The following is a 15967-nucleotide window of genomic DNA, read 5'->3' on the forward strand; positions in this document are numbered from 1 at the left end:
GAATAACTAAAACAAGTTAAAAAGTAGAAAAAAAAACCCCACACATTTCCCCATAAATTCAAATTACTGTGACAGTTTGATTACAAATGGTCCTTTTATCACTTGCCTTGGTGTCCCTGCCTTCTTCCAAAGTGACCTTTGTAGAGCTTCTGCTTAAGAAGTAGAACTTACTATCCAACCTCTGAGTACAGATGGGCCTGTGATTTGCTTTGGCCCACAGGATACGATGCAAGTTCCTGTTGCCTGTAACAAGCCTGTGACTCAGGAGGACTCTCTCTCTCTCTCTTTCTCTCTCTCTCTCTCTTTCTCTCTCTGTCTCTCTCTGTCTCTCTCTCTCTCTCCCTTCCCTCCTCTTCTCTCCGTCCTTCCCTCTCTTCTCTCTCTTTCTCTCCCCATTTTCCTCTCCCCTGTCAATATGTAATCAGCCCATAGCACACTGCAAGCACATGAATGTCCTCAGCTGGGATCCACTATGCTCAACTCATATTAGCAGAACTGACTCACAGTCATGGGGCAAGATAAATATTTATCATTCTGTGCCGCTGAAGCTTAATTAGTGTCTGGATGTTGCACAGCATTACTGGGCAATGGAAAATGAATACTGTTGTTGAAATGACATCAGATTTTTAGAAAACCTGTGAATGGACAATGAAGAACTCCTTACACACCCACCTAGATATCCACTGCTCTTATCTGCATTTTTAATCTATGCCATGGGAATCAGTGCCATCTAATCTTGGAAAGGATCTTAGAGCTATTAAGTCCAGCTCTCGATATTTGTGCCTGGACACTTCGCCTAACTTAGCTTTGACCCTCTGTATCAGGAAGTAGCCTGTCTGATGAAGTCCATCATCTAAAAGCTCTTTTTTAAAACTGAAGAACAACTGACTTTTTTTTTTCCTCCCCGGTACCGGGAATTGAACTCACAATCTCGCGCTTGCCAGGGAGGCACTGTGCCTCTGAGCTAAATCCCCAGCCTCTGACTTCCTCTTTCAGAGGACATTCCTCCAAGTATTGGAACATGGTTGAAAGATCAGTTGCTCCTTTGGAAACTCTTTTCACTGTTCCGTGGATGTGTTTCTCAGTGAGTCTCTTTAAACAGTGTGTAGGCTTGGAGCTGACCTAGTCCCTGAACACTCTCCCAGAATACTGGGAATCTATCCCCTATTCTTCTCCAAATTCTGCATTTGGATTAAGGTAGTGCACTGTGCCATAGCATTGTTGTTTTGTTTTTTAACCTAGCTCTAAATAAATCACATAATTGGTTAATCTTGTCCTTGTTATCACTGAAGCCTGTGAATCTTTGTCAAAGAGACTGCTCCGCCAACAGATCTCCCATTTCCTTAACTTACTTGGAAAACTGATATTATAGACGTATTGACGGCAACTTTCATTAATTCGGAGAGCTGGAGTAAAGCAATATATAAAATAATTATTCAATCTAGGGCCCAATGCTTATGATGCCTGACTGATCTTTTGGTCATAATGACAAGTCGTGCCTGCATGTCATTTGTCAGACATATATATTAAAAAGTGGAACACTTAAAACTTCTGTTAGAATGATCCTGAACTAGTATAATGCATGAACAAGTCAGCGCCTCAACAGGATAAAATTTTCACTAACACATTAATATTCTGAGGCTTGTAAGAGTCTGGTCTCAATGTTGAACAATACTGCTACTCGCTATGTGTGCTCTGAAAAGGCAGTCTCCTCTCAGCAAACATAGATCTTTCTGATCATGTACACTTCTCACTACTGAACTACTTATTTTGGTACTTTAGTACTATAACTAAGTTCAGTTTTTACTTGACCAGATCGTGATATAATTATAATATCTACAACAGTAATGTAATTTTTCCTTTGTCATTTTAAAATTTCTCCACCACTTACCTTGTAACCTTCTCTTTACCTTGTATCCAGGAGAAGGAAAATTATCCTGGGTTCTCCCAGGGTGTGTGCAGCATGGTGGTACCGCACATCCCCAACTTAGTTACACAGTTAGAAAGCCCTTTCTATGGAGCCATGTGTATCCCTGCTCAAAGTCAGGGTTCTTCCCAAATGCCAAGGCAATCTTTAGACCCCCAAGGTGAGCAAGCCACAGATTTGAAAAGGTTAGATGTATGTGATATCCACCGGGAAGAGAAGTTACCGATGAACAGGTGTTTCCATGGGAACATGTGGAAACTCAGAGGTAAAATGCCATGATCTCAATCATCAGCGTCTCTTCACAAGGCTTCACTAAAGCATTTTCTATCCAGGCCAGAAGCCTGATGATCCCAATTATACTTTCCAAGTTAAACTGTCAATATTAACCCAATACTTACAACATAACATTTTCATAAGTCATGATTTCACGGGCCACCAAGAAGGCACTAAACCGGAAACAAGCAGCATAGGAAAAATACATCATGGCCTGGGTAAAGGAAAATGTAATTCCAAAGATGTGTGCTTTCCTCAAAGAGTTTCTGAAAAGACATTTGAAAAATTACTTCGTTTTCATTTCTCCACCCTATAAGTGTAACTTCTCATAGGTTGGCAGAGGACACAGAAGTAATACAGGCAAACACTGATTCTTTTCCAAAGAATTAAGTTTCATCCTCATTGTACTCACCAGCTGTGTAAATTTAGTTCTATGCCTCAACTCTGAGCCTCAGTATCTTTATCTTTAAGGAAGTAATCAATTAAATATACTTCAATGTGTTGACATAATGATAAACTAAGCCTATGAATTCTGCACAGAGGCTGTAAGAAATGAATACATGCAAGTTACCTCCCTTTTTCCCAAATATTAGACAGAGAACACATGTTTCCTGTGTAGTCAGTTAGGCAGTGCACACATCTACCTAACATGTACAAACTTCGGGGTCCATGCTGCGTAATACACAGAAACAGGGTGTCCTTTGACCTGGAGAACCTAGGAGGTGAGCTGGATAATCACTTATCCAGTGGCAGTACCTTATGAATAACATGTTACAGAAACAAAGAGAAAGGACTTTACTCTGGTGGAGTTAGAAAGGCATTATTACAAAGAAATTAAGACTCTCAAGTGTTTTCCGGGACATAGAGTTTGGTGATGTGGGGTACTGGCAGGAGTAGGTAGGTGAGTGTGCAGCCTTTGGGCTTCCTAGTCCTGCTTCAGCTGTATCAACTTGGCTTTTCTGTTATATAGCTGGATTTCAGATGATAGCCTTTTCAGGAAAAAAGGCCCTACTATCACTACAGAAAATGTCTGACAACCCTTCAAGAAATTCCAGCTCTAGAGAGAAAACAGTGGCTGAGCTTTTCCATGTTCACACCACGTATTAAGAGCTCTCCCTGGGATGGTAAATGAAGAAGTTTTCTCCTGGCGGAGAAGTGAAGAAGATTATGAAAAGCATATTTTGGAAGTGCTACTCCTCAGTGTCCACAGACACTTCAAACTGCATGCTCCCCATACAGAGATCTATGCCTCAACTGATGCAAATACTATCTCTAGCCACACTGGACAACAGCAAGTTGTTCTCACTGCCTACTCCATCCACTTCTCATGTGTTACCAGCCATTCCAGGTTCTGCCTCAGAGATGCGCTCCCCAGCTGGGTTCTGAGCACTTCTCTCCTGGTTAATTGCAAGCACTGTCCCATTGGATCATTTCTAGTACTTTCTCCACTTGTGTGCTATGTCTGGACTGAATAATGCTTCTGAAAATGCATCTGATGACTGAAAAACTCCTCATACTTCCCTGTCACTCTTCAGTTCTTATTACCTGTATGGTACCTGCAAACTCTGCGCATACATGTGTTCAAACTTCTGCTCCCGGGTCAAAGACACAACAGTTCGGAAGTTTTCTATCGCTTCAATAGCAATCTGCAACAGACATCATCCATCACCAAGAGTCACAAGGCGAACAGCGGCAGTTAATGTGAATTCCATAAGCTAGTAAAATTAGTTCTATGGTTAATACTATCAGCAATCACTTCGTATTACCTACGAGCATCTTCTCTATGGAAAAGAACACAGAGGAAATTTATCAAACTAAGTTTCAGACATGGGAGGGAGATCAACTAATTGAATTTTCCCAGCTTGACAGTAAAACAAGCTTAGGCTTCAAGGCACGAGGGCACTCATAGCTTTACAACATTAACCTGAGAACTTGGTGTTTACAACATTTTCAGGGCTCGTTTTTTAATAATGGTCACACTCTTGTTTATTTTCCATGTTTTTTTTTAAAAATGTGATATTTTTAAGTTTGTTTATCTTTGCAATTGCCATTCATGACAACTCAGTATTTGGAAAATTTTGAAAAGATATGGAAGGTAATTAAAAGCTACACTGTGATGTATTTTATGTATTAGGTTATTAGGTTATAAATTGTTTTTTCTTTTTTCTACACACATACACTTTTGTGTGTGTGTGTGTGTGTGTTAACTGTGACCTCACACCTGCATAGGTAACCTCTCTGTTGCTGAGCTACAGTCCCAGACCTTTTTTTTTGAGAGAGAGAGAGACAGAGAGAAGGGCTCAGTAACTCACCCAGGCTGTCCTTGAACTTGGTGATCAAGCTGTCTCCGACTCCCAGTTAGGTGGGATTATATGCCACACATAGCTTACTATATCTTCCACTGAATGGGGACAGAAGCCTATGTCTGGTTGTTTATCATTTTTTACCTTAAGAGAGTAGGACAAGTACTTTCCAAAGTCATGAAGTGTACATTAATAATGGGATTCTGGTGTTCCCATAATGTCCCAACTAATTAGGTATTCCTTTATTGTTATATTTTGAATTGTTTTCTTATTTAAAAATAATTTTGTACTACACATCCTTGTACTTTAACATTTATCTATATTGAGTGATTTTCTTAGGAAAGTTCTTAAGACTGAGATTACAAGATCAAAGTGAACAAACTCCTTTTTAAGGAACATATCACATTATCAATTTTATCCAGAAACTTTCTGTCATCCAAATATGTCCTAATTAATGTTACTTCCTACAAGATTGATTGCTTTACCACCATTTGGATTCTAAGTGAAAGGATGTGGAGAATGCAAAGAGCATTAGTGTCCTCAATGAGATTCAGCATGTGTCAGCCATGAGCTCTTAAATTGCCTCTCTGTCTTATTTTCCTCACTGTAAAATGAACAGGAGGGACTGAAAGGTCTCTGCAGTCCCTCAAATCGTACAATTACAGGTCACCAAACGAAATTATGTTTTTAAAAGCTCCCTCCCTATGCTCTTCCTATTTCTGGCCTTCATACTGCTCACAAGTGATTATAATAAAGATATCCCATTAATTTAGAGTAGTTTGCTCCTTAAAAATCATAAACATGAAGTCTTCATTTGTCACTGAATCCTACACAAATTGTCTAACTACAAAGATAACAACAAGGGTAGGCGCCCAGAAGGAAGGCCTCTGGCGCTTGGGGAGCCACGGGTGGGGAGCGCTGGTCTTCCGACTGGCTTGCTCCCTGCCTTGTAAGTGCCTGGAAGGAGGGGCCCAGGAGCACGGAGAGCTACAGGCAGGGAGCGCCAGTCTTCGGGCTGGCTAGCTCCCTGCCACATAGGCTCCCGGAAGGAGGGCCTCTGGCACACAGGGAGCCACGGGCAGGGAGCACCGGACTTCCAACGGGCTGGCTCCCTGCCTTGTAAGTGCCTGGAAGGAGGGGCCCAGGCTCACAGGGAGCCACAGGCAGGGAGCACCAGTCTTCGGGCTGGCTTGCTCCCTGCCACAGAGGCGCCCGGAAGGAGGGCCTCCGGTGCACAGGGAGCCACGGGTGGGGAGTGCTGGTCTTCCGACCGACTGGCTCCCTGCCTTGTAGGTGCCCAGAAGGAGGGGTCCTGATGCAGAGGGAGCCATGAGGCAGTGAGCACTGTTGCGTACCGGCCTCACAACCATGAGAGAACAACCATGACACAGAGAAACAGTGACACAATTGGCCCACCATGCACCGGCTGCAGATGCCCATCCACGGACGTGTGTGAATCATTCAAACATGGAGAAACCCCTGGGAATACAGGCCATGCAATGGGTCACTCTTGCTCCTGCCATTGAGAACCAGAAAGGTCCAGTGTCAGAGGAGGAGCAGCTGCTGAACAAGGACTCGGAGAACATGAGAATGCAGACTAAGCCTGAGGAGTCAGAGGTCCTGTGGACTGGGGTCATGAGAGCCACTCGGAAGCTGTAAACCAGGAGGACCTTGTACAATACCTGTGGGCTCTCCCTGGAAGCCATTCTTCCCCTGACAGTACAGGCTGTGGTGGAGCTGCGGAGAAGTCTGCAGCAGGATTCCTGCTGCCTGTGCTGACAGCTGGGGAGAGGACACTAACTGGTTGTGGGGTCCCAATGGGATGGGAGGCTGGAGAGAAAACACTACAAAATATGGCTTTCACCCCAGATGGCTCACTTGGTTTTTGACAACCCTTAGGCTGTAATTACTTGTTAGATCCTTCTTGCATATCTCTGTCTTCCTGAGAAACCACTTTGAAGATACCACCATGCATTACAGCAGCCATTGATATTTTCCTATTAATCTATCCATAACTCTGCAATGTTTGTATTGTTCCTATCGTATTTCGTAAATGGATGCATGTCTATTATTATGTGTTTCTTACAACAACCATTGAGAAAAGTTACTGATTATTCAATAGGTCACTCATGTATAGCTCTATTTATTTTCTTTAGAAGCCATTTTGAAGATACCAAAGTATAGTACAACAATTATTGATAATGTCCTACCTCTTTTGTCTGTAACTCACTATTATTTGTCTCTTTGTTTTCCTGAGAAACTATCTTGTAGATAACAATACGTAAAACAATAACCATTGATAATTCCCTACCACTTTGTAATTTGGTAAGCCCCCTCCCATTATTATGTTATCCTTCTTTTACTCATTAAAATAAAAAAAATTAAATAAATAAATAAATATATACAACTTTCCAAATGTAAAAAAAAAAACAAAGATAACAGCAAGTATTTCAAAAAAAATCAGTTTTCATAATTATTGCAAAAGGCTACTTAAAAAATAAATTCTTTAAAAAATTTTTAAATTTCTTTACCTACAAAAATGAAAAACATTACTCTTTGATTAAAACAAAGAAAACTGAAGTGTGTTTTACCATAAGTGACTTAAAATGGCAGGAAAATATCCAGACTTAACATGACAAAATACCTTATAAATTTCTTTCATACATTTAACAGACAGTGTACACTTATTCTAGAAAATCCCCAAAATACAGAAAGCAAGCAGTTAGAAGAAATTCACATTCAAACTTCCCAAAGACAATCCCTGATCACACTTGTGAGAACTATTTTTAATTAAGGAGTCCCAACAATTAGAAAAGGTTTCCTGGATTTGTACTAATAATCAACAAACTATAGCAATGCTTATTGAAAACCAGATTTTCCTCTAAATTTCAGTAAACACTTTTAAGAAATATTTTCTGTGCATCACTTTCTAAGGCAGGAATGGCATTTTGTGGTGAGTCTGTAAATGTTGTCACCTGAGTCACAGACCTTGCATGGTGAGTAAAACAATATAATCACTTCATCTTGATGTACGAGGAAGCAATTAGTAAGAGCTTTAATTAACACCACACAGTCACATAGTTTCATTTATTCCAAGAGTTTTAAACAGAGACTCAGTAATCACCAAAAAGAAAGAGAACTTTCAGTACAAGGAGAAGATAGCATTGTTTCCCTCAGAAAACATCATATATTGAATACTTTTGGAGAGAAGAAGTTATGTGTATGTTTTTAAAAAGAAAAATGATCAAACCTCCTTAATAGTTCTCTTTCTACCCTACATAATTAAAGTGTGATATGGCTTTTAATGTTGAAAGGGAAAATCATCAGGTTTATACAAATGTCCATTAGCCCATAACACTGGTGGAACACTACCGAGCACAGATGTCAGAGGGTAGATGCTCTGAGGAGGTTTTTCTGCCACAGTCAGGCCATGAGCAAGTCTTGACATTATAGTTAGGTCATGGGCTGACTCTGAGATCACAGGACATAAGCAGACACTGACATCACACAGACCTCCTCTAGAATCCCAAGCTTGCCCTATCCCTTTCAGGGAAAATCCACAATCCATTGGTCCAGTCCCGGTGGAGCATAGTTTTAGTAGGGAAGATACACCATTGGTCAATAAACAAAGAACTAGCAAAGAAACATCTGGGGCTGAGAAGTATCATTTGCTAATTCGGGTGTCAGGAAAGTCCCTTGGAAAAGGTAATAATTCTGAGATCTGAATAATGTAGCCACAGTATCACAGAACCCAGCTGGACTGTTCTAGGAATTGCAAAAGAGGAACCATGAGACCAGAGCAGTGTTGGAAAAGACAAGGTCATAAACACCATTGGGGGCCAGACATGCTGTTATAATCAGGGTAAAACCAGATTTTATTCCACCTGTGATCAGATGCCTTTGGTTTTCAATAGGGCTTAGCATAATTTCATTTATTTTTGCAAGAGATGGGAATTTTTGTCTTTTTTTGTGAGAAAATATAGAATACAGGTGGGCAAAAAAGGAAGAAACAGATCAATCAAGAGACTTCCTGTGTGACTCTGGACAAGATGCTGGGTCTCTGAACAATGGGCTCTATGGTCTGTCAAAAGGGATAATTTAACAGAGCTCTTTTTTTCCAATTTTTTAATTAGTACATGTTTACAATGCATGAATTGTAAAAGCATCTTGGGGAGGGGGTACATGTGCACACTACAGTTTGTTCTTTATTCTCCTCTTTCCCTCTCTCTTCTCTCCATCCTCCTCTAGCTCCCCTTTCCTCCCTTTCATTCTTGTTGATATTATTAAACTTAGTTCATTTAATGTTTACATTTGTTGAGGCTGTTAGGCTCCTGTACATGGCATATTTTAATTCTGTTTATTCCCCCTCAACCCTCACTCCTGGATCATTTCCAATTTGCAAGAGATCTATCCACTTGTCCCCTTTTATCTTTCCTTCACTATTCTTTTTGTTTCTACTTTGCCTTATTCATATGAGAGCTATCATACAGTTGTTAAGCTTGCCTGTCTGATTCATTTCACTCAGCATCATTATTTTCCAGGTGTAACAATTTTCCTACAAATGTCTCAAATTGGTCCTTCTTTATAACCAAGTAGTATTCCATTATATATAGATATGACAATTACTTTATTCAATCATCTGTTGATGGGTATAAAGGCTTCTTCCAGGATTTAGCAAACTGCGCTGCTATAAACATTGGCATGCATATGTCACTGTAGTATGATGTTTTAAGCTCTCTGAGGAATATACTGTATGTACAAGGGTGATAGCTTGGTCATATGTAATATCTAGTTTCAGTTTTTTTGAGAAATCTCCACACTGATTTCCATAATGGTTGTTCTTGTTTACATTCCCACAGACCATGAAGGAGAGTTCCTTTTTCACCACAGCCTCACCAGCATTAGTTATGGTTTGACTTCTTGATGATTGCCATTCTTTCTGGAGTAAGATGTAATCTTAGCATTGTTTCCATTTGCATTTCTGTAATGACCAGAGATATTGAACACTTTTTCCCATATTTGTTGATCATTTGTACTTCTTCCTCTATGAAGTGTCCATTCATTTCTCTTGCCCATTTCTTGACTGGGTCTTTAACTTTAGGTGGTTTAATTTTTTTGAGTTCTTTGCATATTCTAGGTATCAATCCTTTGATGAATAGCTAGCAAAAAATTTTTTTTCCTGTTTGTAGGTTGTCTCTTCACTCTAAATGATTCCCTTGCTGTGTAGAAGATTTTCTAATTTCATATAATCCCGTTTGTTGATTCCTGCTGTTTGTTCTTATGCAATTGTGGTTCTGTTTGAGGAAATCCTTTCCTATTCCTGTAACTTCAAGTGTTTTACCTATTTTATCTTCCACTACTGAGCGTTTCTGTTTTAAGGCTTAGATCTTTTATCTATTTTGATTTTAATTTTGTACACAGTGAGAGATATGGGCCAGTTTCAATCTTCTTCTTCTTTTTTTTTTTTTTTTTTTGGCTTTTTGAGACAGGATCTCACTGTGCAGTTCAGGCTGGCTTTGAGCTCACTTTGTAGCCCAGGCTGGCCTTGAACTCCCAACAATCCTCCCCTCTCAGCCTCCTGAGTGCTGGGATTACAGGCATGCACCACCATGCCTGGCCAGTTTCAATCCTCTGCAAACACATACCCAGTTTTCCCAGCACCATTTGTTGAAAAGGCTATCTTTCCTCCCACTGTTTCAATTGCTTGTTATCTGTTGTAAGCTTTTGGCCCCTTTGTCAAAGATCAAATTGCTGAATATGTCTGTGGTTGTTTCTGTATCTTCTATTCCATCCCATAGATCCACATAGTTGTTTTAGTTACCATGCCATTTTTATTACTGTTGCTTTGTAGTGTATCTTTTTTTTTTTTTTGGTACCAGGAATTGAACTCACAACCTCACGCTTGCCAGGCAGCTTTGTAGTATATCTTTTTTTTTGTTTTTCCCTGGTACCGGGAACCGAACTCACGACCTCACGCTTGCCAGGCAGGCGCTTTTGCTGCTGAGCTAAATCCCCAGCCCCTGTAGTATATCTTGAAGTCAAGTAATATGATACCTTCTGCCTTGCTCCTGTTGCCCAATACTGACTTTGGTATTCTGGGTCTCTTCTGGTTCCACAGGAATTTTAGGAATGTTTTCTTTACATATGTGAAGTATGCTTTTGATATTTTGATTGGGACTACATTTGGGAATATGCCATTTGGACAATATTGCTTCTGCCTATCCAGGAGCAAAGCATCTTCCATTTTCTGATGTTCTCTTCAACTTTCTTTTCCAGAGCACTGTAGTTTTCTTTGTAGAGGTCTTTCACTTCCTTGGTTAGGTTAATTCCTAGGTATTTCATTTTTCCTGAAGCTGTGATGAATGGCATTGTTGTCATAATTTCCTTCTCATTGAGTTCAGTATTGGTGTACACAAATGCTAATGATTTTTGCATGCTGATTTTGTATCCTGCTACATTGCTGAAGCTGATTATTAATTTTAAGTCTTTTGGCAGAGTTCTTTGGGTTTTCTAAGTAGAGTACTATGTCATCTGAAAATACTGATAATTTTGAGTTCTTCCTTTCCAAGATGTATCTCTTTTATTTCTTTCTCTTGCCTAATTGTTTTGGCTAATGTTCCAAGTATTATGTTGACCAGAAGGGATGATATTGGGCATCCTTATATTGTTCTCAATTTTAGGGAGGATGCTTTTACTTTTTCTCCATTTAATATGATGCTGGTGTGGGCTTTTTCATAAATAGATGTTAACAAATTCAGGAATGGTCCTTTTATACCTGTTTTCTTCAAGGTTTTTATCCTAAAGTTGGGTTTTGTGAAAAGCCTTTTCTGCATATATTGATATGGTCATGTGGATGTTGACCTTACTTCTGTTTATGTGATGTATTACATTTATTGATTTGCATATGTTGAACCATCCTTGCATCTCTGGAATTAAATCTATTTGATCATGATGTATGATCTTTTTGATGATGTGCTGCATTCTATTTGCTAATGTCTTGTTGTGGATTTTTGCATCTATGTTCATTAAGTAGACTGACCTATAGTTTTCTTTTTTAGTTGGATCTTTATCAGGTTTTGAAATCAAAGTAATACTGGCTTCCATAAGTGAGTTTAGGAGCACTCCATCCCTTTCAACTTCTTTGAAGAGTTTGAGGAGAATTGGTGATAAAACATCCTTAAAGGTTTGTATAATTCAGTAGTGAATCCATCAGGTCCTGGACTTTTTTAGTTGGTAGATTCTTTACTATTAGCTCAATTTCAATTGCTTTTTATTTGTTTGTTAATCATATTTATCTCTTCTTGGGTTAGCTTTGGTAACTTGTATGAAGTTAGGAAATTGTCCTTTTCTTCAAAAGTTGTTAATTAGTTGAAAAATACAATTTTTCAAAATAGTTACTAACTATCTAGGATTTCAATAGAGTTATTGAGAGCATCAAACCAGACAATATGTGTAGAGCTATACCAGTATCACTCACAGTAAATAATTAATATTCAATAAATGATAATCTGAGAAGAATAGAACAAGAGCTGATTTTTAATATTATGTAGACTGGATGGTGCAGCCCTCACCACTTTTTCTCTGCATTTTCATCCTTCACATGAGTCATCACTGAACTACAGCCAGTATCTGATTCCTGATGTTTACCCAGAAAATCGGCCATATTTGCATTACCCATATCCCTCTGCACCCCTCTCATTCCCCTGGCAGACTCCAAGAGTCTTATATGTGATGCACTGCTTCAACTTGCTAACCTTGGAGACCAATAAATTACCTTAGGATCAGGCATTTTCTTCTCAGAAACAAACTCCTTACAATGATATTTCAAATATCCCACTAATGACACTGTGTTTTTTCTTTTTCACATTTTTGCCCTATATTTTCCTCAGGTAAAGAGTCAACATCATATGGGGGAAAGAAACCCAGAGTACATTATTAAATGAAGTTACTAGCAAGAATAGACCCTGTATGTAGCCAGGGCCACTGTTATCTAGACTACAGGTGTCAGCCCTATCCTGCCCAAAGCCTGTGCCCTGGGGGAAATCTGTCTCCCATAGACACTGGTTGGGAAATACTAAAGCTGGTCCAAAGGTTTTTAATAGAAGAACCAGAAGGCGACAGGGCAGAGAGTCTGAGGTGATGCAGGCATGTAGAGGACAAAGTATCTGAGGTGAGGAACAACCTCCAGGACCTGCCTCATCATTCATATTGATGAGGCTGCTGGCCTGTGTCACCTGCATCTGTTGAGAACCAGAGCCACACTCACCTGCCCAGGACTGCCCTAACTCTGGGACCTGGAACGTCCACTGCTAGATGGTTCCCTCGTTAGACACCAGGACCAGTTCTGGGATGAGCCCTCTTCTCATCTCTCACTTTTGCCATGATCCTGACCACGTGTTATTAGATCATGCTTTGCCATCAGAAGACTTCTGTGTTTTCTAGCTCACAGAAGCAGAACTGTCTGAATTTGAATCCTAACTGAAAAACTTACCAGCTCTCAGGCTCTGGGGCCATTGATTCATAAGATGACAAGAGAACCTATTTCAGGGTATTGATAAGGGGTAAAACATTTTCAGGAAACACAGTGAGTGCCACATATTATACAAATAGTGACAAAAAAGAGACAAGCATGCAGACCAAAAAATATTAAGGAAAGGAGAAGCAGGCTATAGCGAGAAGGCATGGTAAAAGTGAAAGAGTAGCCATCATTTAAATCATATAAAATAGATACTCTTAAAATTTTCCACACTGAATTTTCCCACATATGTAACTGGGCCTACCATCTTCAATAATCAACACATTTAAGCTGACCTGAAAGAAACCAAGAGGTAAAGAGAAAGCAAAAAGGTAGGGAGAAGAAGGAAGAATTCAAATCAGTAAAGAACTGAAGCAAGAAGGAAGGAGAGGGAGGGGAAGAGAGAAGAGTGTGTATAAAATGGTCTTCAACCAGAAAAGCTTATTAAGAGTGTGGCCAGTCTTTGAGCCCAAAGATGTGCTTGCTACTTTTTATTTTCTAATCTCTGGGGTAAGTGTAAATAATATTGCTTTGAGGTATTTTATAAAAATATTTTCAGAGCACAGTAAGTGGCAGGCAGTAACAAAACAACACTGACTTTTCTCTACTTAAATAAGCAATTGTATTTCCTTCGACTTACCTTTCCAGAAACTTCCAGCTTTTTCTTATCTTTGAGTGCTTGTCCAGACAACATTTTCATTTCAATAATTCCTGCTACTACAATGATGGGTACAACTGCTAAGAGTAAAAGTGTCAACTGCCAGCCATAGACAAAAGAAATAATAATTCCTGTCCCAAGATTTGCTACATTCTGGGTAAGAACAGCAAGCCTAGCACCAACAGCCTGAAAAACAAAATAAATTACAGGTGCATGTTTGTATTATATATAAGATCCATGCTTATATATTCTTTTCTATTAGTACATGCTTGAGGACATAATGTTTACATTCTTGTGGGAAATTACACGTACATAATACATCTTAATTCATCCTGCTCATTTTCTATCCTTTTTCCTTTCTCTCCCCTCCACCTATCTCTTGATTCTTTTTATTTTTTGTGCATGCTTACAAATATATAATGTTTAAATCCCTTATGTGGAGTTAGTACATGTACACAACACAGTTCATCTTCCTGAAAATCTATGAATTATCTTCTCAGTTATGAAAGAAAAGTAAAAATTTACTTGTGGGGGCTGGGGATTTAGCTCAGTGGCAAAAAGCGCCTGCCTGGCAAGCGCAAGGTCGTGAGTTTGGTTCCCGGTACCGGAGAAAAACCAAAAAAAAAAAAAAAATTTACTTGTACATTGTACATTAATGGCTTTCTAAAATAAGGATCTCCATAACTTCTTGATAAATGCAAAAGAAATATAGTCATCCCAAGTTCAATTGCATTTTTCTCTGTTCTGATTTTTAATATCAAGACAACCTTTATTAATCAAAGAATGATCAAGACAGCACATTCTGTCAGATAGCAAGATAAAACCTGATAATTACATTAAACAGATGGAAATTCCCAATGTTAGTTATATAACTACTTTTCATTGAAGGTTAGAAGTTTTTAGTAAGGATATTCAAATACACCTGGACCTATTTGAAATAATTATTATATTTATTTAACCTGTAATTTATTTGGAAAAAATACATTAAATTTAGTTGTCATTAAGCACCCACCAGAACCCTCACTTCAAATGTCAGAAGGAACCTGGGCATGACTTTTAGCAGTGTGCCATGACTTCCAACTCTAAAACCAGAAGTTAGTCTACAAAGTCAGTTCTGTCCACCACTATATATTTCAGTCCATCTCATATCCTCTGCCCTGGGAATAGCCTACACCTTCTAGCCTTTCCAAACACTTGCTGTGGCTCCCACACCTGCTTTGTCTCAAAGTGGCCCATGTCGTTTGCTCTCCTGAAAATTTCTTCTGCCCACTACGGCTGTTTCAGATAAAGATAATGAAATAAGTATAGGCTAGTCACAGCCACATCTGCGACTTTGAACTAAATGTCCTCCAACACCCAAAGGAGCTGGTGCAGGATTAATATGCAAAGCTATCTGTTCTGAATTCTGGGCCAGAATTCTTTATAATCCCCCACGTCAATATCCACGAAATCACTGAATACCTTCCTGATATAATCACTAGACTAAACGCTTGGGCTGGGGCAGGGGGAAATGATGCTACAACCACAGTTAGCCTTTATATACAATAAACACCATACCTGACATATTTGCAGGGCCAAAAGACATAGTGTAAGTAACAAAGCACATTAATTTTTATTTGATGCAATCATTGAGCTTATATCAAAGTGACACTTGGCAAAACTTGGCATAAGCCAAAGAGTGAAGTCTTCAAAGCCAGCTCTCTGGCTTACAGATTTCATGTGAAGGTGCAAGGATGCAACTTGGGGAACCTTCAGCACAGATGAGCTAAGTTGCTCCTGTTCTCAGGACCTACACATGCGTCTGATTTCCCATAGCAGCTGCTGACAACTAAATTTAATGTACTTCCCACAGCAGCAGCTGAAGGAAGCACTCAGAACATCCCCCAAGTTCTCAACAGAGGAATTACCATAGCATGTAACCTTCACAATGCAGATATCCAGCTTTAGATGGTAGTCAAAGACCACATCTTCTGCTTACAGCACCATATCTTTGGGGCCTTCCTTCCATGACCACCAGCACCCCTTTAACCACGTATCCCATTCCACTTAGTGCATGGTATTTTATGATAGTCTGATGCAGGCTCTCCACCGAGACAAGATTCTTGTCTTTTGTAAAGAAGTTCAGGAGGAAGGAGGGGGAAGTAAAACGTATTACAATGTGTTGTATAAATGTACCAACTTTCCACGATGAATGTAATAGCAAACGTGTTAATAAAAATTTGTTAATCTTTTTTAAAAAAGAAGTTCAAAGTTATTTTAAGTAGTGTTCATTTTGTTGTTAGGTTTTATAC

At 39.4% G+C, this 15967-nt stretch overlaps 1 protein-coding gene across 1 annotated transcript in view; it reads right to left on the reverse strand.

Annotated features, from left to right (window-relative positions):
* Positions 1-15967, reverse strand: part of LOC102016302 (multidrug resistance protein 1-like) — a gene marked incomplete at its 5' end in the record, with an annotated part of 83679 nt that overhangs the window by 13363 nt on the left and 54349 nt on the right. Inside the window, 3 exon segments of the mRNA XM_013516023.1 lie at positions 2326-2466; positions 3746-3846; positions 13659-13862. Coding sequence (XP_013371477.1) covers positions 2326-2466; positions 3746-3846; positions 13659-13862 — 446 coding nt within the window.

The sequence above is a fragment of the Chinchilla lanigera genome, unplaced genomic scaffold, assembly GCF_000276665.1.
Source record: "Chinchilla lanigera isolate Chin_1 unplaced genomic scaffold, ChiLan1.0 scaffold00031, whole genome shotgun sequence".
NCBI lineage: Eukaryota > Metazoa > Chordata > Mammalia > Rodentia > Chinchillidae > Chinchilla > Chinchilla lanigera.